This window comes from Crocodylus siamensis, chromosome 9 (genome assembly GCF_052110815.1).
Source record: "Crocodylus siamensis isolate JL-2025a chromosome 9, ASM5211081v1, whole genome shotgun sequence".
NCBI lineage: Eukaryota > Metazoa > Chordata > Crocodylia > Crocodylidae > Crocodylus > Crocodylus siamensis.
Genome location: NC_143403.1, coordinates 39,290,666 through 39,315,010, shown reverse-complemented (window position 1 = coordinate 39,315,010; position 24,345 = coordinate 39,290,666). Strand labels below are relative to the sequence as shown.

At 50.4% G+C, this 24,345-nt stretch overlaps 1 protein-coding gene across 2 annotated transcripts in view; it reads right to left on the bottom strand.

Moving 5' to 3' along the window:
* Positions 1-1,403: 1,403 nt before the first annotated feature.
* VAC14 (VAC14 component of PIKFYVE complex) overlaps positions 1,404-24,345 on the bottom strand; it is a 199,312-nt gene continuing 176,370 nt past the window's right edge. The window contains exons 16-19 of one of the 2 annotated variants that reach the window (XM_090063855.1): positions 23,839-23,957; positions 19,258-19,337; positions 10,661-10,811; positions 1,404-2,435 (exon numbers count right to left, since the gene is read on the bottom strand). In XM_090063855.1, the coding sequence (XP_089919981.1) occupies positions 2,273-2,435; positions 10,661-10,811; positions 19,258-19,337; positions 23,839-23,957 (513 nt within the window). In that variant the 3' untranslated portion in view covers positions 1,404-2,272. Of the gene's footprint in view, positions 2,436-10,660; positions 10,812-19,257; positions 19,338-23,779; positions 23,958-24,345 lie in introns of both variants that reach the window. The other variant, XM_090063857.1, reaches the window with a different exon arrangement.

Sequence of the window (24,345 nt, the reverse complement as noted above, 5' to 3'; positions counted from 1 at the left end):
AGAATCTGGAATGGGGTTCCAAGGGAAGTGGTGCTCTCTCCTACCTTGGGGGTCTTCAAGAGGAGGCTAGACATGCACCTGGCTGGGGTCTTTTGACCCCAGTGCTCTTTGCTGTCCAGGGCAGGGGGCTGGACTCGATGATCTGCTAAGGTCCCTTCCAACCCAAACATCCAAGAATAATATGGTGTTCAGGAGCTCTTAGACGTCTGTAGATGTGAAAGGTCAGGGTCACAGAGGAGAATGACATGAAGTTCACACCAGTAGGCTGCACTAGGGAAAAAGGCAGTAAATTGCACTTGGGGCATAACCAGTCAAACAAGAGGTGACAATCTGGCAGCTGCAGCATGGGAAGGAATTGGGTAGCACAAGGGTAAGACATTTAATAGATTCATAGACATTAGGGCTGGAAGGGACCTCAGAAGATCGAGTCCAGCCCCCTGCCCAGGGGCAGGAAGTCAGCAAGGGTCATAGGATCCCAGCAAGATAAACATCCAAATGTCTCTTGAAGGCGTTCAAAGTTGGTGCTTGAACCATCTCCGGCAGCAGGCTATTCCAGACCTTGGGGGGCTTGGACAGTAAAGAAATTCTTCCTTGCATCTGCCTGAAACTGGCCCCCGGTTCTATTCTGTGCACACCCTTGCAGTCACAGGAGATGGGGCCGGGGCCTTCTTCCAGGTGCTCCAGGGCAGGGAGATTGACCACCTCCCAGCCAGGAACATGGGGTCAGGGTTCAACCCCCCTCGGCGGCCTGGTCTGGTGCAGCCAAAGGCTCCAGCTACAGCAGATCCTCAAGGCCAGCTGCTACCCCTACACCTGGGGAGCACAACTGGGCACACTGCACACGTCCACAGCAAAGCCTGAAGTCCTCCTGCTTCATACCACAAACCGACCAACAGTGGAGAGAGGGCCTGGGAGACTTCCCTGAGGAATGCTGCTACTACTGGGTGCAGGATACCAGATCAAGTAGATCCCTTGGGTTGTTCCAGTCTGGCATTATGGGTCCTAGCTGGGGGTCAAACATACCCCAACCTCTTGCCAGTTTACCCCATTGTGAAGGCTCTTTTGAGTAGTTACACTGGGGCTGGGAAGTCTCAGCAGATCTTTACTAGGTGGGACATGTGCTGAGCTGGGTTATGACCTCTCAGAGTATTTCAAATGCTGAGCAAAGGGCAGGCTCGGACCATGTGGAAGGAAGGTTGTATTGCTTCCCTTTGCCTGGGACATAAATGGCAAACTTGGACCTGGTCTCAAAACACGAAGGAGGCACAGATATCGGGCTTGGTCTGTAGAGCCAAGTGCTCTGCACGGTCCCCAGGACTGAAGTCAAATGGGGCCCAGAGGGCTGCCCAAGTCCCCAGACTGTGATGGAGATTCCCAAGGAAAGGTACACACCAGGCAGGAACTCTGCACCATTCTTTTATTTTGATATGGGGAGGGTTTTTTTTTGTAGGTACAAAGATCTATTTTCAAGCTAGAAATCTGATATGGACTCTATATACACATGTAGAATGCTCTGAGGTTAGCTATAAATTAAGGCTGCATCACTATACGCACAGCAGTGAGGGGAGTTACACTGGGGGCTAGGGGGATACACACACAGGAATGTGGATCCAGAGAGCCAGGAGCACTGGAGCATTAGACACTGCTGGCTCTGCCCTGGGGAGGTCAGAAGAGGCTCCTCTGCAAGATCCAGGGAGCCAGCTATAGAGACCTGTTTTCCTTCAAGAGTGTCACAGAGCTGACTGAGGAGGAGGCGACATGCAGGAGGGCAGCAGGGCAGCCAGGGAGGTATTGCCCCTCTAATCACACACACATTTGTTTTCAGGCTGGAGGTACCAGAAAATTCCTCTGACGCATTTCCCCTCTGGCTTTACTGGCAAGGCCAGTCTAAGCCATCAGCTGACTGTCACAGGGGAGGCATTAAGGCAAATAGTTCACCCTGTTGCACAAGTCCAAGGATGGGTAGATGGATTTGGTGGCTCCTCCAGTCACCTCCCTACCAACAGGTCCCAACAAGCTTGTTTTGAGATAATGAGAAAGGTTGCATGGGATGAGGTCCTGGGCTTTGCAGGCATTTCTCCAGGGAAGTGCCCTGCATGCAAGCATTGCTGGTGGAGATGCTTCCCCAGCTGCATGTTCCAAACAGCCCTGGTCCTCCCTCCCCAGTGGAGCACATATCCTGAATCCATTGCAGCCACTAAGTCCCTGTGGCTCCCCCTGCCTTGGCCTCTCCCCAAGCTACAGTCTCCACACATGCCAAGGGCTTTGGCGCTCAGAGGATGACCCTCTGGTCCAGGTGCTCCCCCCGGCCAGCTCGCTGGTGCCGCACTTCTAGGTGCTTGTTCTGGACTTTTTCAAAGTGCTGCAGCAGCTCCACATAGTCGATGTTGGGTGCCGGTGATTTCTTGAAGCCATGGCCAATCTTAGTGCTGTCTCTGGGGGAGAAAGCAAAGACCTGAGTGCATTTTTCATGTCCAAAGGGCCCCACAAGCAGCATCTCAGGAATGCAAGAGGCTAGGGGGACCTGCTCCCAAGGCAGGCAGCCACTGCTTTATACCATGAAAAGCTGCCCCACCCTTCACAAGGCAGCTGCTGGCCAAAGGGGCATTACAAGTATGTGCAGTTTTATGGCAGCTCAGAAGCAGGGGATGGGGGAGAGAGAGGAGGCATTCAGGTACCTAGGCAGAAGCCTGGCACTGCCCTCCTTGCTCCTGATGAACTAGACAAGCATATGGGAAGGAGTGGGAAAGGCAGGGTCAACAACATGCCTGCTGCTCCAGTCTAGTACATGGCTCCTGGGTATAATATATGGGGAGTGTCTGCCATGAGCCCAGCTCTTACAAAACAAATCCTCAGCATGAAAGCCAGGGAATGCCCTGTCTCTGAGGGCACTGCCTGCACTTACAATAGCTCAAGGCACTGCCAGTGCTTCTCCATCAACAAGGAGGATTCAAGCTACTCCCACTCCAGGCCATGCCAGGCCCCAGGAAGTTGGGTGGATGGCTGATGCTTTAGAAACTTAGTCCAGGCTGCGCTGGCTGCTATCTGGGGACCTGAAGGAGCTGGAGTATTGCCTAGGGTAATGCTCAGTGGCAACAGGTACATGCAAGGCCAGATGGCTTGCTCTCCAAGCCCCTTGTAAACACTGAAGCTGAGGCAGACTGGAGTGAACCCTGCTTCCGGGGGACTGCCAGGCTAAAAGCTTTGGCTAAAGCCATGTCTGAAGTCAGTGGTGCTACCCAGTGACTGTGCGTTCCCAGGCTTGGACTTTGCCCACTGGTCCTTGCTGCTCTCTCTCGCAGCTGACAGGAAGCTGGCTAAGAGGAAGCCATTAGTCAAAGAAAAGCCTCTTGTGCTATGGGACTTGTGGAGGAACAAAACACACTAGTACCCTCCTGCTTGAGAGCTGGGGTTAAGTGTTTGCTTCAGTGTCATGAGAACAGAAGCCTCCTCCAAAGTCTCTCACCAACAAGGCCCAGCTTGGTTGGCTCCACAGAGGTTCCAAGCTACAAGAAAAGGGGAGGCACTCCTGGCCAGCTGGACAGTAGGGCTGTGCAAAATTTCGCCCAGCGTTTCATTTCAAAGCTGTTTCAATGTGTTTTGAACTCAAAACAGCAAAATCGAAATGAAACAAAAGCCTCCGAACAAGGGAACACCAAACATTTCGAAAGTTTCAAAACGCTTCGAGTTTCGAAGCCAGGCTTACTGGCTTCAGCGCCAGTCCCAGCTGACAGCACCTGCCTCCTGTCATCTGGCAGGCAAATTGGGAGCTTGCCTGCATCGCCGGGAGGACTCTGGTACAGCCCTCAGCCCTCCTGGGGGTGCCAGTGGGCCCCCAATCTGCCCGTGGGCTGACAGGAGGCGGGTGCTGCTGCCTGGGGCAGATCAGCTCAGGCAGGGACCCGCTGGCCTGACCCCAGGGTGGGGGAGGGTCCCCGTATGAGCTGATCTACCGTCAGCTCTGGTATGGGGCCTGTACAGATCAGCTCATGCGGGGACCCACCCCCTGATCTCTGGGCAGGGGAGGCGGGGTTCCCGCATGAGCTGAGCTGATCTGCCCTGGCCCCGTACTGGCAAGACCAGGCCATGTTGTCATGTGGCACCACCATCACAGTGTTTGCGTAGCACACCTGGCGCACTTTAACAATCACACAAGCCCAAATTACCCCCACCCCAGGACTCTCTGCTATAGTTCCTGCACACATTATAGTGGTGCTTCAGCTCTTCGCATTTCTCATCTGCAGATCTCCAAGAACTTTACAAGGAAAGGCAGCTAATGCCACTCTGTCTTCTCCTTCATTTTATATGTAGGAAAACTGGAGCACAGGACGATGATGTTACTCAGCTAAACATGTAAATGATACACCCAGAAATAAAACACAAGTTTTCAGGTGAACAGTTAGCTGTGATGCTGTGAGGTAGCTGTACCATGCCGCAGGTGGGCGCGGGGCCCGGGGCATGTCAGCTTGTGTGGGGACCCTCCCCCACCACAGGACCGGGGCACCAGGTCCCTGCACGAGGTGATCTGCCGCTGCCCCGCTGCTCCCAGGCAGCAGCACCCAGCTCCTTCAGCCGGCAGGAATCCAGAGTCCTTCTGGAGGTGTGTGCCCCCAATCTGCCTGCTGGGTGACAGGAGCCAGGTGCTGCTGTCTGGGGCCAGCGGCAGCACCGAACTTCCTGGTGCTGGGTGTGGGCTGTGCCCCATGCCAGTCTGTCATCTGGCAGGCAGATCGGGGGGCTCACACCTCTGGGAGGACTCCGGCACAACCCCGGCAGCCCTCCCAGGGGTGTGGGGAAGCCCCTGATCCACCTGCCGGCTGCATTTTGTGTTTCCCAATAATAACCTATGGGCAAAATACTGAAACAGCAAAACAGTTTTGACAAAACGAAATGGAACAGTGCTTTCGAAACGAAATGAAACTGGTTTGGCGAATCGTCAAAATGGAAGTTGAATCAGAACAGTGCTGTTTCACACAGCCCTACTGGACAGAGCTCTGGAGCATAGGGCAACACTGACAGACACCAGGTCTGGCCCTGGCATAGGCTGCCGGTTACTTCTTCCAGCTCCTCTGCTCTGACAAGCCTGGGCTGGGCTGCCTCAGAGAGCGCCGCATTTGCCGGGCATCTCCACCCTGGTCAGCCCATGTGCTACCCATGTGCCCTCCTGGGCTGGGGCTGCCAGTAAGCCTCTGGCAACATGCTGCTGTTTTAACCCTGGGGCATGTGAGAGAGAGCCTGTGTCCTGGCTTGGGTACACGCTGCAAGGCATTTCCTGTTTGCGACTGCCTCTCCCTGACAAATGAGCAGCAGGCAGCTGCTCTGTGGGTCAGTGCCCTGGGACAGTGGGAGGAATGGCCTGCTTGCACAGAGAGGTCAGGCCAAGCCAGAGGAAGGGGTTGCTACTGGAGCCAGGAGCTGGGGCTGGTGCTGAGGAAATGTGAGGGCCTTGTTGTTGCATAGCACCAGGGAGGGCTCCAGTTTGACTGACAGCTGGGTGTGACAGCAGGGGGGAGGGGAGTGCGGTGAGAGGATGGATGCGAGGAAAGCCAGGAAAAGGAGACAAACCTATCTTGGAACAGGAGGATGCTCAGAGCCAGACACCCTAGCTAGAGACACTGCCTCAAGTAAGGGTTAGGGTAAGGTGGGACATTCGTGTGCCCCACAGCTAGCAACTAAGAGCATGGGAGAGGTAGAAGCCTCTCCCTGCAAGAGACAAGGTTGCTTGGGCCATGGAGTAGGCAGTCGGGCCATGCTGCCAGGGGGCAGGATTCTCACAGAGCCTTAGCCTGTCTGGTTTTGTGTCCAGCCTTGCGCACTGTTCCCCCTCCAATCTGCATCACACATTACCATTCCTGACTCAGGTCTTCTCCCTCAGGCTAACAGCTTAGTGGAAACCATCAGCATTTAACCAACACATCAGGACACAGTGGCAGCAAAGCAAAGGAGATCACCAGGGACAAACTCATGCCCTTCCAGGAAGCCATGAGAGTGAGATATGTACTGAAGCTTCAAAATCACAAGACAAAAACCAGCCTGGGTCTAAACCCACCTGATTCCTTAGCAACGTGGTGGGAAGTCCCTGCTCTGAAACAAAGCCCCAGAGGCAAAGCTGGAGCATCCACACCATTGTGAAGGACTTCTCCAGCTTTGTGGAACTCTCTCTGAGGCTGGGGCAGGACAGGTAGAGAAACCCCACAAGTACATGGACACCTAACCCCTTCCTTGGGCGACACAAGGATGTCGCATACAAAGAGAAACATAGAGTAGGGTTTCCGCAGGGATGGAAACGTATGGTCAAATGACGACCTGCCTTGCGCAAAGCATGGTCAGCCCCAGAAGGAAATATATGACAGGCATTAATAAATCAGTATTTAAGGTAATGCTTTTTCAGGCAAGAAAACAAACGCTATAACTTCCCCACAACCCCAAACACCCCCTCTACCCCCATCCCCCTGGCTCTTTCACAGACTCCATTTTGCCTCTGCCAGGATTCTTCCCGTAGGTTTATTTTCAGCTTGGATTGGCCAGATCACAAAGGCAGTTTGTTTCCTTGGGATTAACCAGGATTAGGAGCCAAACTGCAGAACAGTGTTTGGCAGGCTATCTCCCACCCCTTGCTAGGTTTGGTGTCTGAAATTCTGCTTTCCACCCCTAGAAAGTCCATTCCGGAACAGGGAGGGAGCAGGGGCCACAGTTTGGAGACACTAGCAGGAGGAGAAGTTTTCCCTGGCCTAGATATTCACAGGAGAGGCCTGCCTATATATTTGGTGGTTCAATAAAAACCATGGAAAGGTGATTTAAAGGCCTTGGGGGAGGAAAGAAGGCATGAGCAATACAAGCTGGCTTGGCTTTGATGATCTTGGAAGGGCAAGAAGAAACAGCCTTCCTGCTCCCCCAGCTCTGAAGTTTTAACACCATGGTCACCAAAGCACCCCCCTGCTTCCCACTACACTGCTGACAGAAGCAGAGAACATGTCTCAACAGCTCAGACAGCCAGAGCTGAGCAGCTTCAGCTGGACAATTCTCCTGCTGAATCAGACTCTGCTGAAAGAATCTCCTTCCTGTTTACAGGGGAAAATGGAAAGGGGTGGCAGCCTTTCCTCCTGGTCCTTCTTCATGGATCACTGAGCTGTGTTAGAAGAAGGCTACAAGGACAGCACTGAGTTCACTACATATGAGCACTGCTCCCTCCTGCTGAGGAAGTGACTAATGTTCCAGGGACCCCAATGACTCTCCTTTCCTCTTTCACAGGGGCAATCAGTGGGACAAAGCCACTTAGTTCTGCTGCAGATAACTGGGCCCACCCAGGGGCCCATCTAGACTGGGTCAGATAAGGTGGTACCACTGGCACAGGGGTGGGCAAAATGCAGCCTGGGAGCCGGATGCGGCCCGCCAGGCCATTCTATCCAGCCCGCAGGGCCCCTTAATATTAATTTTCCAAATTTTTTATCTGCCCTGGGCTGCCTGTCATGTGGCCCTCGATGGCTTGCCAAAACTCAGTAAGCGGTTCTCTGCTCAAAATAATTGCCCGCCCCTGCACTAGCAGGACTCTGTGTGACCAGGTTGCCAGGTACAACGGTCTGTCAGCTGTGGCCATTGTATTTTAAATCAGGGTTATCACCGTGTCCTTGGCAGTGCTAGAACATGCTAGTTGGGGTCTGTGGCTGTAAATGGGATGCATTTAACTTGGCTGGCAGGGCTGCCTGCCGAGAAGTAACCTGAACTCGCAACTCCTCTGACGTGGAGAGCAAAGCCTAGTTTATGAAGGTTTATGCCTGGTTTATGAAGGGCTGGCATGTGCTCCCCCAGCCACAGAGGGTGCCCAGCAAGGAGGCAGGTCCATGAAGCAAACAGGCAGAAGGTAAGCAAAGGGTGCTTGTTGCCCCGGATTCCTAGGCACACCATTTGCAGGCTGAGGCAAGGCGAGTGAAGCACCCAGGCTGAGTTTCTTTGTGGAGGACAGAATGGCAGCGACAGAGTTGAGATGGAGGCAGACTCTGCACTGCAGCAGGTGACAGTTCGGTGAATCACTTCACCCATGCCTCCATTCCCCCTCAGGCTTTGTGTAGTCTATCAGGCCATGGTGCTCTCATGCAGGGAAGGCGTTGCTGCGATATGCACAGGGAGAAGCGAAGTGGTTCTTTACTGTGCCGACCCCCACTCTTAGATTAAAGGATTAACCTAAGGCTGCATGATGGACTGGGAAACTGGGAACAATGGCAGCAGTCCCCGCAGCTAAGAAACTTAAACCCACGATCTGGTCCATAGGAAAACATAAACAAAAAAGACATGCTGCTTTGGGAGGTGGCAGGGGGGTGTCGGGGGAAAGAAACCCTGAGATTCCTCTAGGCTGACACCTTTCCCCTCCATGGCTTGCTCTGGGCCCAGCTGACTTCCCCAGGGAGGGGCAGCTTGCTTTCGCCTGTTCTGAAAGCAGGCTCTGATGTTTAATGAAATGTAGGTCACAGTTAATCAGATGCTCAGGCTGTCTGACAGCTCGACTGCTCCCAAAACCTGGCAGTCAGGGGCAAAAGCAAGGAGAAAAAAAAATAGGAAAACATGTGAATAAAAAAGTGCTCAAAACCATCAGAATAAAAAGTCAGGCTGTTCAGAGTGCCGGCTGCATGCAAGAGGCATGTGGTCCTGAGCACACGTTTTGGGGAGCAGGAAGACTGGATAAAAGCCAGTCATGGGGACTAGTTAAAAGGGAAGGAGTTGGGCTGCTGGGTTTTCAAAAGCTGTACATCTTGGAACTAACTCTTTTCATAGCTCATCAGAGGAGGGATATGTCTCTCGTGGGGAGCTGCCTTCCCTACTTATTTGTCTGGGCTATGAGAGCTGCTCTTAGACCAAGAGTGTATTGCTGACCTGCCCTGGGATGGAAGTACTTTGGTAAGAAGCATCTCAAAGTTGCCAAGAGAAGCTGAGGCAGGAAATCTCATTTCCTGGCAGTTTTAGGAGAACAAAGAGCCCTGAGCACCTGCTAGGGTCTCCAGGCATGTGATAGTTCCCTTTCCCAGGAAGGTTTGCCTGACCTGCATGCCTTCCATTTTGGCTCTGCTGAGCACAATCTGCTCCAGAGATTTCGCCCCCTGATGGAGAATGTCCAAACAATGGCACCAGACTGGGAGGGAGGGAGGGAGGGCTGATTCCTACCCTCTTCCATACACTGCTTATTGAGGGCTGTCCCCATTATTTTAGTTCCCCCTTCATCTACAGCCAGCATCACAACCTTCATCTTTCCAGGACAGGACTCACCACTGGCTCCTTTCCCTCCTGTCTATAGCCTAGGCATAGCAGACTGCTCCCCATCACCTTTTATGTGCCTGAAAAACAGAGCAACAAGACAAGCCCTGGTCTCTAGCTCTTCCCTGAAGAATGCCAGCCTCCCGGTGTGTGCCCCCCACTCCCCAGAGGCACAGGTGCTGTGGAGAGCCTGCTGTCTGTGGCAGGACAGAAGAGGTCAGGTCATCAATGGGCAGGCAGGTGGTGGGTCATCAACAAAATGAGCCCTATGGCACCTACAACAGCCCAGCCAACTGCCTGTCCAGAGCTTTCAGGCTAAGTTCCACAAAGCAGTCTTCCAATCCCACCTGCATGACCGACTCCTCAAACACCTGCCCTGAGCAGTGCCTCTGTAAATCTCAGACAGGAAAGCCACAGAGGAACATTATGCATATCCGCTCTGAGCTCTCGTGGAACCAAAGGCAGGTGCATTTGCTGGGAGGAAGTGTGGGGGGCAGGAGAGGGGAGAGGGAGAAGAGCAGGAAAGAAGAGGCTAAGTAGCTAAGGGTGGCACTAACTGGCTCCTAATCAAGGCTCCCACGGGACCAGTGCTCAGATGAGTGAGCCCGGATGCAAAAGACTGGCAAGCTAGCAGGTGCCATCCTCAGTTAGTGGCTCCCACAACCAGGCAGCTAAGGAGGATGAAGCGTTGCCTGTGGAGCCTAATGCTGGCATGCACAAGGCCAGCTTCCTGCAGGGAGCCCAGCTTAACAGGCCTGCGGGAGAGACTCCAAGCAGCCTGTGGCAGCTGACAGGAGCTGCATCTTCTCTGTTCAGTATAAACCTTCTCCATGGCTCTGCTCGTTTCCATGGCGACCCCACAAGTGAAATTTTCCATCCCAGATGCCAAATGCCTGTGGATGAGGCACAGCCCTCCCAGGGTTACCAAATATAGACAAAACCAGAGTGTGCGCTCCACGATGCAGGGCGAGGAAGATGCATCAAGCCCCAGTGGGCAGCTGTGATCATGGCTGCAGCTCAAGGGGGGGCCTAAGCCTGGACACCCTGCTCACCAGTGAGGGCTGGAGAGGATCTGTCACCTCTCAAGCCCAGCCCCAGCCCCATACCAGTCGTTATGCATCATAAACAGGAGCTGAGCATGCCTGCACACATGTAACTGGCATACTATGCACCCTGGATGCAGAGCATGTCAAAAGGCACAGGAACCCTGACTGCCCAATGACTTGTCAGAGCTGCCATCCACAGCTAAACCCTTCTGCCCACACCTCTTGCCATCTAACCAGTACAAGCTAAATTGTGCTCTAGGGGGTAATCTCCCCCCAAAATAATCTCTCCTCCATATGAAGAGCAGCAGAATGGCTCCCTCCCACCTGCACCCCATGGAGCTGTGGAGCCAGATTAGCACACTACTTACGTGGTCTGCATGAGCTCAGGGTTGGGCACACACTGCAGGCGGTGGGAGAGGAGCTGGAAGGCACTGCTCTGGGGCAGCAGCATCAGCAGCCCATAAAGAGCCTTGATCAGGTACGGATTATTTTTCACATCCAGCAGCTGCAGGCGAAGATCTGTAGCCAAATAGACAAGTGTGCAAAGGATGTGAAACAGTACTTATATTCCATACAGTACCCAGAGCCTTTGCTACCAATCTGCTAGGTCTAGACAGCGACTGGGAACTTCTTTACCAACATTTGCCAATAGGTCCAAGGCCACACTGCACTAGTGCCGTGGACCTGCTTCCATCAAGGTAACTCTAAAAGAGGAACTCTGCCAGTTCAATTTCCAGAGGGAATATTCTCTACTCCTGATTGTAGCTTCAGCATGCAGGCAGTGACTGGGTAGGCTTCTTCTTCTTCTGACATCTTAAGAGGCAGTCACAATGCCACCAGACTGCTTGCTCTACTGACTTTCCTCTACCACGATGTGGTGCTTCTGTAACAAGAAGCCCCTTCTTGTCTACACCCCCTGCCCAATTTTGTGCATTTATTTTTCCTTCTAAGTACTGGCAGAGACCTAGCACACTCATTGCATGGGTGTGGCAAAGTTTGGAGCAAGCCAGAAAGCTGAAGTGGCTTTCTGTAGGAGAAACCTACAAATCACTACATACCAACTGAGCTAAGTGTCACTACAGAAAAAAGAACTAAAATATCCATTTAAAGAAAAGCCTGTAAGAGATAAGAAAAGCCAAGGTACATTGAAAGCATGACTGTAAATATATCGTGGTGAACACATTCTCCCTTTGATTAAAACCTATTTCCCAAAGCAAACTTCCCATATTGGTCTAAAGTTTATGCTAAATCAGTCTACTGCATCTAACCTAACTCACTTATTGTCCCCAGTGGCTGTTAATTCTCACTACCTCACATTTGCATTTATTAATTAAGGTATATTTCTTTTTATATTTCTTCTGTCTCATCTTTACCCTGGCATTCTATATTTTATGTTTTATATCTTTTAACGAATGTGTTCTTTAGAGTAAGTCATACCTTGTATTACTAAAATTATTATTATAAGAATGGATTGGAAGTGTAATCACTGGAATTGTATTGCTGAATTGGGCTGGTCCCCCCGAGTGAATGTGAGTATGAATCAGTAGATAATTGAATGGCAAAGCAAGAGCCTCTGGCTGTGAATTGACAATAGCCTAGCCAGAGGAACTTACCATTACAAAACTCTATTCTACAAGACATTTTAAGATAATCAAACCACGTGAAACCTGCAACAACACACAGTCACAACAAGTCAAGGGTGGACTCCCAAAACTGCACCATCAGGTGAAACCCTAGTGACCATGACTGACAGCTGTCATGCACTACTCAAGACCCATGCAGGACAGCGACCTCCAGACTGGACAGCCAAGATGATGCTGAGGGATCTCACAAGTCTGCCAGAGAAGGGATAAAAGGCAGTGAAGCATGACCCTCAGGGGTGCCCTCTCACCCAGCACCCAACTTACCGACACAGAAGGACAAGCAGGTGACCCCCTTCTGAAGACACTGCCTTGGAGGAAACTGGCCATTGACAGCAGACTCCAGCATCCTGGATAGGTTCCCTTTCCTGACTAAATACATACTCCTTTACTGCCTTATGAGCAAAACTGCCCATGGTTTGAGGTATGGTTGTGTTCTGCAAAAAGACTGTGTAAAAATGGCACCTTTCTGCATCTCACTGCATTCAAAGAGTCAGTAGTTTAGCAAGCTCATCTTCCATGGGGATCAAAGGGAAACCATCTGCCAGGTTCCAGCTGTAAGTTTACAACTGCACACGTGACAAAAGGAAGCAGATTACTGCTATGGACAATGCACTGAGACCATGAACTCATGATTTTGACACTCAGATTCTAGGTGGAAACCATAGCTCTGACAGTTAGGAAAAGGCAGCTCCTTTCTTCTGGGCTAAGCATATTGGATTTGGAGTCTGTGCAATGTCACAGACATGGAGCTACACCTGATGCCATCTGAAGTACTGCTTTTCAGATTAGCTGCACCGCAAGTCCCTTGAACAGTGAACACTGAAAAGAAACAGCACATAATGTGCAGAAGGCAAGCAGTCCCTGCCAGAATTACCACCATCATCTGCAGCCCTAGTCAAGTGCAGGGTTTGCACCATCAGTTCAGGCTTTTGGAACTGCAAATGCCTCTAAATCTACACCAAAACCATGGTTGGCAGCAAACATGGCACAGCCCTTCAGAATATTAACCGATACTACACAACACAAGCTGCATGACTCTAAGACAGCCATACACAGCAGCAGCATGAAAAAGAAACATGGTACAGGGCAGTTCCCTGAAGCTGCCATTTCTAACTCTCTTCATGTACACTGGCTTGTTTTACTGTCCTTTGCGTTGTTGGGCAAGCTGGCCTATAGTTCAAAACTACAGACAGGAAGGGGATGGTGCTCTGTCAGCCAAATCATGTTCACATGCCTACTATGAATTAGAAGTCAGGGGACCTGCAGACGTCAACACTGAATCAGACTGTACTCTGAGCCCTGCCACTGGAACACACCCTGCTCATTTGCTCTCATTCTACATACACCGAGTGTAATGTAGCCACTGTTCTAATTAACGTGCCAGAGACACAGCAGTACCTGGCCCCATGGGCCAAAAACTGGACATGCTGAAATTTCCACAGTTGTGCACATGGAACAAAGCCACACAAGGAAGGGTGGGGAGCACATTTTCACAGCAGCACTTCTTAGCATGGCCTGAGGTGTTGTAGACAGAGCCCTTGTTCTTGAACACTGGTGTTTGCAGCATTCTAGCTGGTTTTACTCTGGCTCCTCAAGTGCACTGGCCCTCTCAGCATTTTGAACTCCCTCCTTTGTGAAATGGGGACCAGATACCAACACATCTTTGCAATGCAGAGATCTCTGGTTGGAAAATCCCGTCTCCCACATGTGCCTCACCACCTTCCAATACCAACAAGATTCCCTTTCAGAAGGATTCAGAACTAGGGCAAGAACTTCTTTGCCTTCTGAAAACAGGCAGTCCTCAGGTTGGCCAGCTCAGAAGTTGCTAATGTTCACATGCACTGGGCTCTGGAAAAGCTGGAGGAAACTGTGCACCATCACTTTATGAACAGGGATCAAAAGGTAGGTAAGAGAGGTAGGTGGAAAGTCTCTTTTCTTCCCACAGCAAACCTGGGCATTTTCCTTCTTTGGTTCATCCATTGCACAGCTCCCTGGCCCAGCTGACATGCCTGAATGTTAACTGGTTTCCCATCAGTTTTGCTGAGCTGACGTCAGAGGATCAGCAACATCCACCTGCTGCCCCCAGAATTTAGGCAGTACCAGCAGTTTCATCTCTGCTGCAGGGAGGGGAAGGGCTTTGTGATGTGCACACATGCATTTCCCAAGTAGGATGGCAGCCCTTTAATTAATGCAGCCAAGTTATTTCTCCCTCCTGACTCCTCCCCTATCTCCCTTCCCCTCCACTCTATGCCTGGCTAGGGAACTGCAGTCCTGAACTCATACAATTAGAGTGATTTCCATGACAACAGGCTGGGATGTTGCAAATAAAAATTTGTCTTTGCTGTGCAGAGACAATGGGATAAAGAAGATTGATCTTGCCCAGCCCCACGATCTTCTAGAAAGAAATCCAAGACTGGGACAGGAATTCTCACTGGTTAAATGCTTGTGTGTCATGTACTTGAAGAACTCAGTACACACTAGGCAAGCTTGCCTCTAATAACAGGGCATCAAGTAAGCATATTTCAAGTCCCAGACCCATGTTTGGGTGGAGCAATATGTGGCATAGCCATGCAGCCTCCTGAATTCCCACAGATCTTCACACCCCTCATGGGCGATTACTTCTCTGACTCCTGCCCAATCCCAGCTATTCAGAAAAGGTGACAAGCAGCATCCTCCTGTCCCAAGGAGGCTCTGGGCAGAAAGTAGGTGAATTCACATGCCACGATCACAACCCATTAGCTGCACCAGACAGCTTAAGCAGAATTTAGAGGTGGAATCTATCTGCTTCTCAAGGAGAGGAGATATGGGAGCAAAACACAAAGCAACTCCTATACCAGAAGAGAGGGAATATTGCCCTGGTGCCAGCTGACATGAGAAGGTCCAGATCACCATAAGGAGTTCACTGAATGCAACATGGCACAGGGCAATGAAGGTATAAGGACTACTTCAGAAAGAAGCAGATTCACTGGTACTTGGCAAATGTCCCAGTATTAGCAGCCTATGGACACATGCAGTAAGGCATAAGGCAAGGGAGCAGGCTAAGCCCTTTGGGACTGGCAATCCTTCGTTCTCATCATGCATGATGATCAGGCCACTCTACCTCATGGCACCAAGAACATATGTTTAAGAAAAGCACCTGCTGCAAACCTCTCCTGGAACCTCCCAATACTGCTGACCTGTCTCTCAGCTCTAGGCAAGAGTAAGGTCAAATGGAACTGGGGAGGGGAGAGCAAAGGAGCAGACTGTGCTGTAGCACAGCAATGACATGCAGAGCAGCCTGCTATGAATCACTGGGGGGGAGTGTTCCAAACAAGTGCCTGCTGGTGAGATGCCAAGGGCAAAGCAGAGCCTGTGCCTCCATGCACCTCTGGGGATTGAGGCCCCATCTAAGGGGATGCGAGTGATGAGTTGATGTCACTGCCTGACAGTGTCTGACAAGCCGTGGTTTTGGCAGTGGCTGTGAGAAGTGTATAAATCAAGGCGCCATCTCTTATATGGAAACTGAATATTGCTATGACTCCAGGTATGTTACTAGGAAAGAGACCATGCCCCAGTGAGGCTATTACAGAGAAATGCCTTGTAGGCATGTCACCTTGTGTTGAGGGCACAACACAAGCTGGAAGTCAAGTCACATTAGGCTGGGTCACAACGCAAATGGGAAACCTTCGTAGAACAGCAATTGGCTACAGGAAGCAGCGGACTTGACTCAGGCAGAGGGAGCCAATGAGCGCATTTTGCTGGAGGTACCATCTTTTGGGTCAGAACTGAAACATACATCCTGACCATTTAAAAGTGAGGACTGCTGGGAATGATCCTATGCTGCCTAGCAGTCAATGGGGCTGACAGCACAGCCCCTGGGAGAACTCCCAGTCCAACAGATCTCACTGCCTGGCCAATCCCTGAGAAACTATCTGGACTTCACCCCTGTGCCATTATTCTTTTGCCACTCACTGGTGGTCATAAAAGATCCCCAGGCTCATTTTGTGAGCCCCAGGTGGTGCTGAAACTGGTGTCCTGGCCAAGTGCCACATGGGGTAAGGAATATCCTATCCCTGCTAACTCCCTCCCCATTCCCCACCCCCAAACACACAGGTTCAGCTGAATATGGTGTATCCCTACATATGTCCTGGATGGCTGTGTAGTATTACCAGCCACTTTAAGACATGCCTGGCATATATTTACCTTTCCTGGGGTAATCCACTACATGGATTTAGTCCCACACACCTTTGGGATCAACTATGCTCAGCCAGTAAGTGCAACTAGGCACCTGCTGGTCTTCTCTTTAGAAGCCTGCGATGAGCAATGACCAGTCTTCACAACAGGCCTGTGCCTTCCCCAAATCCAAGAGGATCTAGGGATTCCTCTGTTCCCCTTCAAATGTTGAGCCCCTAGATAAGGGGAGACTTAACTGCTTATAGTTCTTTAAATCGGTTCACTCCCAGGAAAAAAAACTTGTATAAGCTGGAAGGAGTCCAGAAGGCGTTAAGAGCTCAGGCCTGGTTTCAACTGTCCCGAAGTGTTTAGTTGGAGTTATCTTGTCCTGAGTCATTGTTTCATTTCTGACTTAACTTTCCAACAGCCCTCCTATTCAGCTAAACCAATGTGTTCATACTGTAAACATCCCAATAACCAGGTCACATGTGGGACTCATAAGTCACAGAACAGGTGCTCATCCTTCACACTGTACCACATGCCAGATGTGGCTGTAGTAAAGCTGTAGCTGAAATGACCCCGACATAGTGTTTGAACACTGCGGGACCCTCAGGATAAGAGCCAGGATGTAGCACATCAAAGACGTAACATATCAAGAAGCCATGAGAAGAAAACCAGTTCACTTCCTGCCTGGACTACCTACCATACTGAGGACAGCGTGGGCCAAAAGCTGGGCGTTCATACCCAGCATCACAGATTGCACCCTAGGAGTACAATGCCCCAAGGCAGGACGTGCTGGCACCCACAAACACAGAAGAGTGAATTTTTACTTGGTCCAGTGATTCTGCTAGTTAATTATAACAGGATTTTACATCAATGTTGAAAGAAAAAAAAAATCCCAAAACAAAAACAAAAAAAAAAAAGGAAATAAATACAGTGCAACACCAACTGTGGTCCAACACAACATGTTCAGCCTGGGAAAGCAGGAATCCAGGCAGCTGCTCCTTTCCTGATGAAGGTAACTGTGCTCACAGAGTGAGGAAACCCCAGAGGCCTGAGATGGCAGACAGCCCTGGCACCGACAACGTGGACTCCACTGAGGTTCTACTCCCCTGCACCTCAGCTGGGCAAACTCTCCAACTACACTGTTCAGTCTTTTTTCTTGTGGCTCCACCAACCAGAACATGCTGGCTGGACTTTCTTCTCCTGCCTTGGCTTGCTGTGTTCAACAGCCAAAAAAGCAGTCATACAGAAATATGAAACCACCCTCCTGGCCTCTGTGGAGAATGCACTGCTGGGAAGGTGAGTCCAAGAGTTTCCCACCTTGGCTTCATGGAGAACATAGAAAGCTGCTCTTCCCCTCAGGGAGGAAGGGAAGGGAAGGTGCCCAACCTTTTCCCCTTATGATTCTGCTCCATTAGTATTTTTGAGCTCCCAGACCAAGTGTGCTTTTTGGAGGGTGATCCTTCAGTCACTGACATTTCAGAGGAAAAACAACCATTTTGGAAACCCATGTCTCTGTCAAAGCTTTAATCAGACTAGGTTTGTGAAGAGTGTTTGAACAGTCCCTTTCACTAGTGTGGGTCACTGCCCGCGGGACCCCAAAATGGTAAAGGCTGGTAACTGGGCAGAGCTTGCATCTTCCCAATCCCCACACTCCTTTTGCAACACTACCCCTTTTGCAAATTCCTCCCTCTCAAACACTTGCCTTCCTTAGCTCTGCAGCAAAAAGGAACTTTTGAAAATAGAAATGCTACCAAACAGGCCATATTGTAAAGGCTGTGTACCAGGAACCTTTGAAACAGATGACCTGGGGACCTACTTTCCTTTGATCAAATGCAGTCCCATTCATCAAGATGGAACTGCCTGCTGCAGTCTTTCATCTTTCTTAAATGAATTTTGATTTTTGACATTTAATTTCTTGGAGATCATCATCTGCATATGGATTTCAGAGCCCTTTAAAATAATTTTTAAGCCAGAGCTTTTGGTCTCTGGGCAAAATTTCCCGTAGAAGCCCCTGCAGCCAGCGAGCAAGGAGCATGCATAGTACACATTCCATGAAAGCTGCTAAAGGCAGAGTTCAAGTTTGCAACACACGGACATCTCTCAGGTTCAATTACTATAGCATGTCTCACTGAGTCACTCTCTCACTGTAACAATATAATGCCCGGAAAACCCTCTGGCTCAACAGAACTGTAGTCTACCTCCACAAACATTTCATTCTCTTTGGCCCACATTACTGATGCAATGACCCAGAGCTGTAAACATATCCCTGAGTAACTTCAAAATAAACTCCATCACCCTCAAGAAGGGTGCAGTGGGCTCTGTGCATTAGGTTAAGATAAATCCTCAGCTGTGGAGATTAACGTTGGCAGGATCAGAACCACAGTCTGAGTCTCAAGTGTGAGCAGAGATGCTTCAGAATCAGGCAATTTTGGAAAATGCTCTTTTGTGCTGTTTTAAAGGGGGCTATATATCAGGAATCCTCGTTTAAGCAACCTAAAAATTAGAAGCAGCAAGCAGTCTCATCTTACATCCTCTTGGAGCACAACAAACTTCAAGACTGAGCTGTAACATTTGTCTTCAAGCATTTAGAACAAGTCTTTTAACCAGTAAGTGACTCCTAGTCTTAACTGCAACAAACTATCACACCATTATAACACACTGAGTTTATATATTCATTAGCTTCATACTCCTATGCAGCTACCAATGACACAATGTCATTGCCTTGAGCAGCATCACAGACTACGGTAGCTGCACAAAGGCATCCAAGTGGTTTGCTCCAATTTGGTGCCTCTGCCCTCTTTGTTTAGAGCAAACGGTATTGGGACTGTTAACCTATATTCAGCATGTGCTCCCTTCTCTGCAGCTATCCAGCATGTCCTGATGGGCAGTTCTACTTGAGGTCTTGCACAGCTCACAGCAAAAAGTCTCATAACTTCTGCTCTATTTATTTGTGCAGTGCTGCTGCCACTTGTGATGAAGGAGCAGGGGGGCGACATGCACAGAGTGCATGAGTGCGCGAACACACCATGCATGTACTCTGCATCCTTCCCCCAGTGCACGCATCCTTCCCCCAGTGCATCCTTCCCCCCACCAGGATTGCAAAGCAAACTTTGGAACCCCCCCCAGCCCCCTCAAGGTTTGAAAAGGCTACAGTTGATGCTTACATGTGAAAATTGGACATTCAATGAGCTGTACCAGCTTGTCTACCTCTGTAAGGAAATCCACTGTGACTTCCAGGTCTCCACTGGAGATGTTGGTTAAGGACATTTCTCTTTTTTGGGGGAAGGGTACATGGTACATGCTGGCCACAGTTCAGGTAGCCCAGAAGAGGCCTTTTGCAGCAACAGAACTCATGTGCTGGCAACTCTTTCAGCTTCCCCCTTCTTCTTTTGGATAGGATCAGTTATTGCCCAGTTTGCACTACACATCAGGGCTTGCCTTCCAGAAGGAACTGGGCAGCACAGGAGACCCCAAAAATGCTGCATCCCTTACATCTCCCATACCTGCACAGGCAGCTGTCCAACAGAGGGTATGTGCATTAATTAAGGTGCTATTCTGGGGCCTCTTCTGCTGCACTCTGCTTTGGCCTCTGATTGTTCTCTTCCAAAGTCTTAGTGAAGGGACAGAATGTGACTCCAAAATCCCCATTAGAGCTTGTTCAGGTTTCTACTCAGCACAAGCCTGGGACACTTTCAACACCAATACTAGTCTCTTCCTCTTTACCTGTATCAGCACCTAGTAAACGGCTGGCTCCTACAGGAAGCTGAGGAAAATCTCACCAGCGAAATAGTTAAACACTGGAGCAGTGACTCAGTGACAAGGTTGAGGCAGAGCTGAAGGGGATGAGCAGCTTTTCAGGCTGAGCAGCTCTCCAATACCCCAACAATCGAAGATGGGGGAAGTCAGGTTGCCCTTTAAGACAGCAGCAGCCTTATAAAATCCAGGCCAGGTATATCAATGCAAGCAACTCTGAGAAAAAAAAGCAAAATGGTTTAGAGTGATTTTATACACAGCTGACCTTTGGGAGTGTACAGTGCTCTTACTGCACTGATCCAAAGTGTTCTTAGCGCCTAAGATAAACTTTGAAGTGCATTAGAGAGGGTAATTTAGATTATTAAGCTTGTGCTTATGGAAATACACTTAGGGAGTTTCATATTTTGCTGGCACGTGGAAATAATCATTACATTCAAACCTAAATAGTGATGTCAATGGAATCACTGGAGAACCGCAGAGAACTGGTCTCAGCCTTTTCAGCAAAGCTTCAGCCGTTGCCTCCTCCCAGGACTTGCTAAACAAGGAAGCGTTCCTAAGACACTGGAAGGAAGCAAACAGAGGAACCAGCACAGAACTCCCCCCCCAACCCCCCCCCAAAAACAAACACCCCAAACCAAAACAAAAAAACAAACAACCCCCCCCCCCAAAAAAAAACAAAAAACAACAAACCTCATGTTACGCTAGTGACCGAGGCTAAGCTCTGACCAAGGGGAGCTAGGGGGTCACAGGGAAGGGAGACGACTATTTGCTCGCCTCCTGTACTTGAGTGGAAGGTAAAAATAAAACAAAAGCAGCAGAACAGTCCCCAAGGGCTGCTGGGCTCCACTGGTGCTGCAGTTATAGCCTTGCTTGAACACATGCCTGATCCAACTGGGACAATATTATCTTTCCATCCACACAAGACTGGGATGAACCTCATGTTCTAACATGGTTGGGTTGTAACCATGCTGCAACCGGACTATGTCTGGAGCCCAGGCAGAGCTACACAGACTGAAAGGCTGCTTTGCTGTATTTGATAGTATCTCTATTGCCACCAGAAATACATGAAATACTTGGTACTATGTTGATGGCAACAGTATCTCAGAGAGAGCTCCTCCCAGCAGGGATGGAGGCTTCCTACTTTGTATCCTGCCTAGCACAACAGGGCCTGGAACAGAGCTATAAATAGCAATACAAACAGCAGCAGCAACTGAGCTGCAGCTCATGAGGCTGAAGTGGAGGGGGGACGGTTAGCTGACAGCAGTTAGCTGGGCACAGTGCTCCCAGCCGTTTACTGAGCAGAGGAAGGGGCCTGGAACTCGCTCCTCAACCCTTCTCCCACATGGCCCAATGGCTGAGCTTTAAAAACACAAACAGAAACTGTGTGAAGTGCCCCCAACTTAAGGGAACCCAGGGCCCCTGACAGCTGAAAGGAAAGGAGAGTCTCTCTTTGGCACAGGGTTATGTGTAAATAATGGAGTCCTTATCTTCTCAGAGGGAGGAGTTGATAAGGAGGCTCTAGGGAGCTACCCAACTCCTTGCTGGCAAAGAAGGGTCAGCGCTCTGCACTGGGCTTTCCTCTCTTTACACTCACAAAACATTATGCAAAGAAAAGATATCGGGACTGTGTCCAGGAAATGTGTCCACCTCCTTTAATTATGGTCCCTTGGCAAGGAGGATTCCTTAGGTAACAGATGGCTGCAGCAGGGAGCCAGGGCTGGTGTAGAAGAGGCTTTTCCAGCTGTGCAACCAGCAATTATTGCTTGATCATGTGCATGGGCAAGCCCTGGAGTCTCAAAGAATGTATATCAGGGGTGGGCAAAATATGGCCCACGAGGCCATTCTATCCGGCCTGCAGGACCCCTAAAAAATTTAGAAAATTAATATTTATCTGCCCTTCGTTCCAGTTAAAAATGACAGGAACCAAGGACAGCAGGACCCAGGGGAAGCCCGGCAGGCTCCCATAACAGCAGGGCCCACCCCCCTCAAGCCAGTAGTTCCAGCAGGGGCTTCTGGCCTGGGACCACGGGGGAACCTCAGGTGGGGGGGGGGGGGGGGGGGTGCTGGTGGGGAAGGGCAGGGAAGGAACCTGCGGAAAAGCTGAGCATGGCGGGGCAGCGCTCCTGTAGCCAGTGCTCCCTGCTCCAGCCACTCACAGCCCATGCGGGGCTGTCCAGAGCAAGCACAGGCAGCCAGCCCCAGGCAGGCTGCAAGTGACTTTAGTGTGGGGTGCCTGTGCTCAGCACCAGTTCCTTCCCTGCTGGTAAGTATAGGGTTGGGGCTCTGCACTGCCCCCCTGCCTGTACCACAGGGCTTGGGGGCACTGGGAGTGAGCAGGTGCAGAAGCCAGCAGGAGCATGGGGCCCACACCAGTGTCCTGGGGCCAGTGCCAGTGGAGCCCAGAGCGAGGTGGCAGGAGCAAGGGGTCCCAGCTGGCAGGGGCACTATGGAGCTGGGCCAGCTCTCCCCTCTCCCTGCTGGTGCAGCCCATCCTGGCTCCACAGACCCCTGCAAGCCTGTGCCCTGCTTTGGGCCCCACCGGTGCTGGCCCTGGGACACTGGCTCCAAGATGGTAACCAGGGGGCGGGGCTACCCATGTGGCCCTCAACAGCCTGCCAAAACTGGGTAAGCGGCCCTCCGCCCAAAATAATTGCCTGCCCCTGATGTATAGTGTCACTGCTCCCATTCAGTCAGGTCTCTAAGGACCAGAGCCATAGCTACGGCTGCTTGGGAGACATCACATAGGTCTGATCCTAGAACAGCAGTGCCGGGAGCAGCCCTGGACCCTCAAGTATGTAAGGGAGCCTTCCCATACACCTAATCTCTGCCCTGCAGCCCATGGCAGGCTCACCTCTTCTACTGGCTAGAACATGGATTCAGCCATTTTTCCCAGGTGCTGCCACTAAGGCATGGCAACCTCCCCTTCTCCAGAGCAGAAAAGAGGCCCTAGAATGAGACTGTGTGGTAGTGATGGTCATTCTGTGCACACATAGCACCTAATAATGGTGCCGACTGGAAGAGATAAGCACTTTAGTACTACAAACAGTGACAGACACTCCCCTCCATCCCCAACAGTGAAGCATGTTCTCTCCACTGTGCCCCTACACCCTTGTGGGCCCAAGGAGCTGTGTATGCCCATCCCTGCTGCCCTCTGTGCTTGGGCTCTTCTGCATCTTCTATTGCCTTTAGAGCTAGTGAAGAAGTGTGTGGTGGCAGCCCCAATGATTGGTCTTTTTGAACCCAGGCAAGAAAAATGGACTTTCCCTCCCAAGACGGTTTATTTTCCATAACAGCCAGAGATGAGTGTCAACAGAAACTCTGTGAGCCTGACTTCTCCACTCAGCGATGTGGTGACAAGTGCTTCCCAGTACTGGTGCAGGGTCAGTATCTTTGTTATTCTCCCTTGGGATGAAAGCCCCAAGTTCTGGCTCATTCTTTCTCCATCACCCACTGGAAAGGAAACTGGTTTCACAAGCTGTCCTCAGCTAGCAAACTGATGAGAACTCCATGCTTCCTCTCAAGGGCACTGAGCAGCTCTACTACAACTAAACCGCTGACTGAAAGCTCTCCTCTCATTCAACATCCTGAATGCAGGCCCCTTTGGCTTCACTGGTTTGAAAAAGCCTCATTGGCTATTACTAAATCACTGGAAAGTCTCAAACCCATTCAGAATTATTCATATCTTGTAAAAGTCAAAGATGACACAGCAAAGACAGGTGCCTCACTGCAGCTCTCTTCTCAAGAGAAGCAAACAATACACAGACTGGGAAAAACAGACCACCTTTAATCAGCTGTTTAAACTCACCCACTTTTGTTATGAGAACAGTGCAAGGCTGTATCATCACCCTTTGACCTTGTGAGCTACAGTGAGTTGTCCCAGTATGTCTGCTGCCTTGTTTAGGCTACATGATGTTACGCTGCTTGTAGACCCACCTACTTTCCTCTCCTGATCTACTCTTAAGAAACAGAGAGTGGAGCCCTTTAAAGGATACAACTTCTGGATGAGGTCATAAGCATGTTTGTAGTTCTGGGTGAGGAAGCAGAGGGACACAGTTGTCACAGGGTTGTGGCACCAGGAACGGTATAGGCAGCAAAACAGGTTACGGCTCTCCTGGGGAAAGAGAAAGCAACGAGTTAGAACTATAGCTGGAACACACGGGTCTGTACACCAAGCCTCAGGTTCCCCACACCTAGACTGCCTGAAGTCAGAGGGCCAACACATAATAGGGCTGATTCAACCTTGCATTCCTCCAAAGCAGAGAACCAAAGTACTACACAGGACATCATGGGGATCCCTTGAAAAGATATAAAAGGAGATATTTCTGGGCTTCTGAATGTACAAATATGCTTATGTATTGCACTTGACTGGTGACAGCACATGCAGCTGTGATATTTACCTAGACCAGTAGTTCTTAACCTTTTTAGACTCAAGAGACCCCTTAGGAAATAACCGTTCTGTTTTCACTTGATTTTTGACTAAAGAAATGTAATAGAGCAAT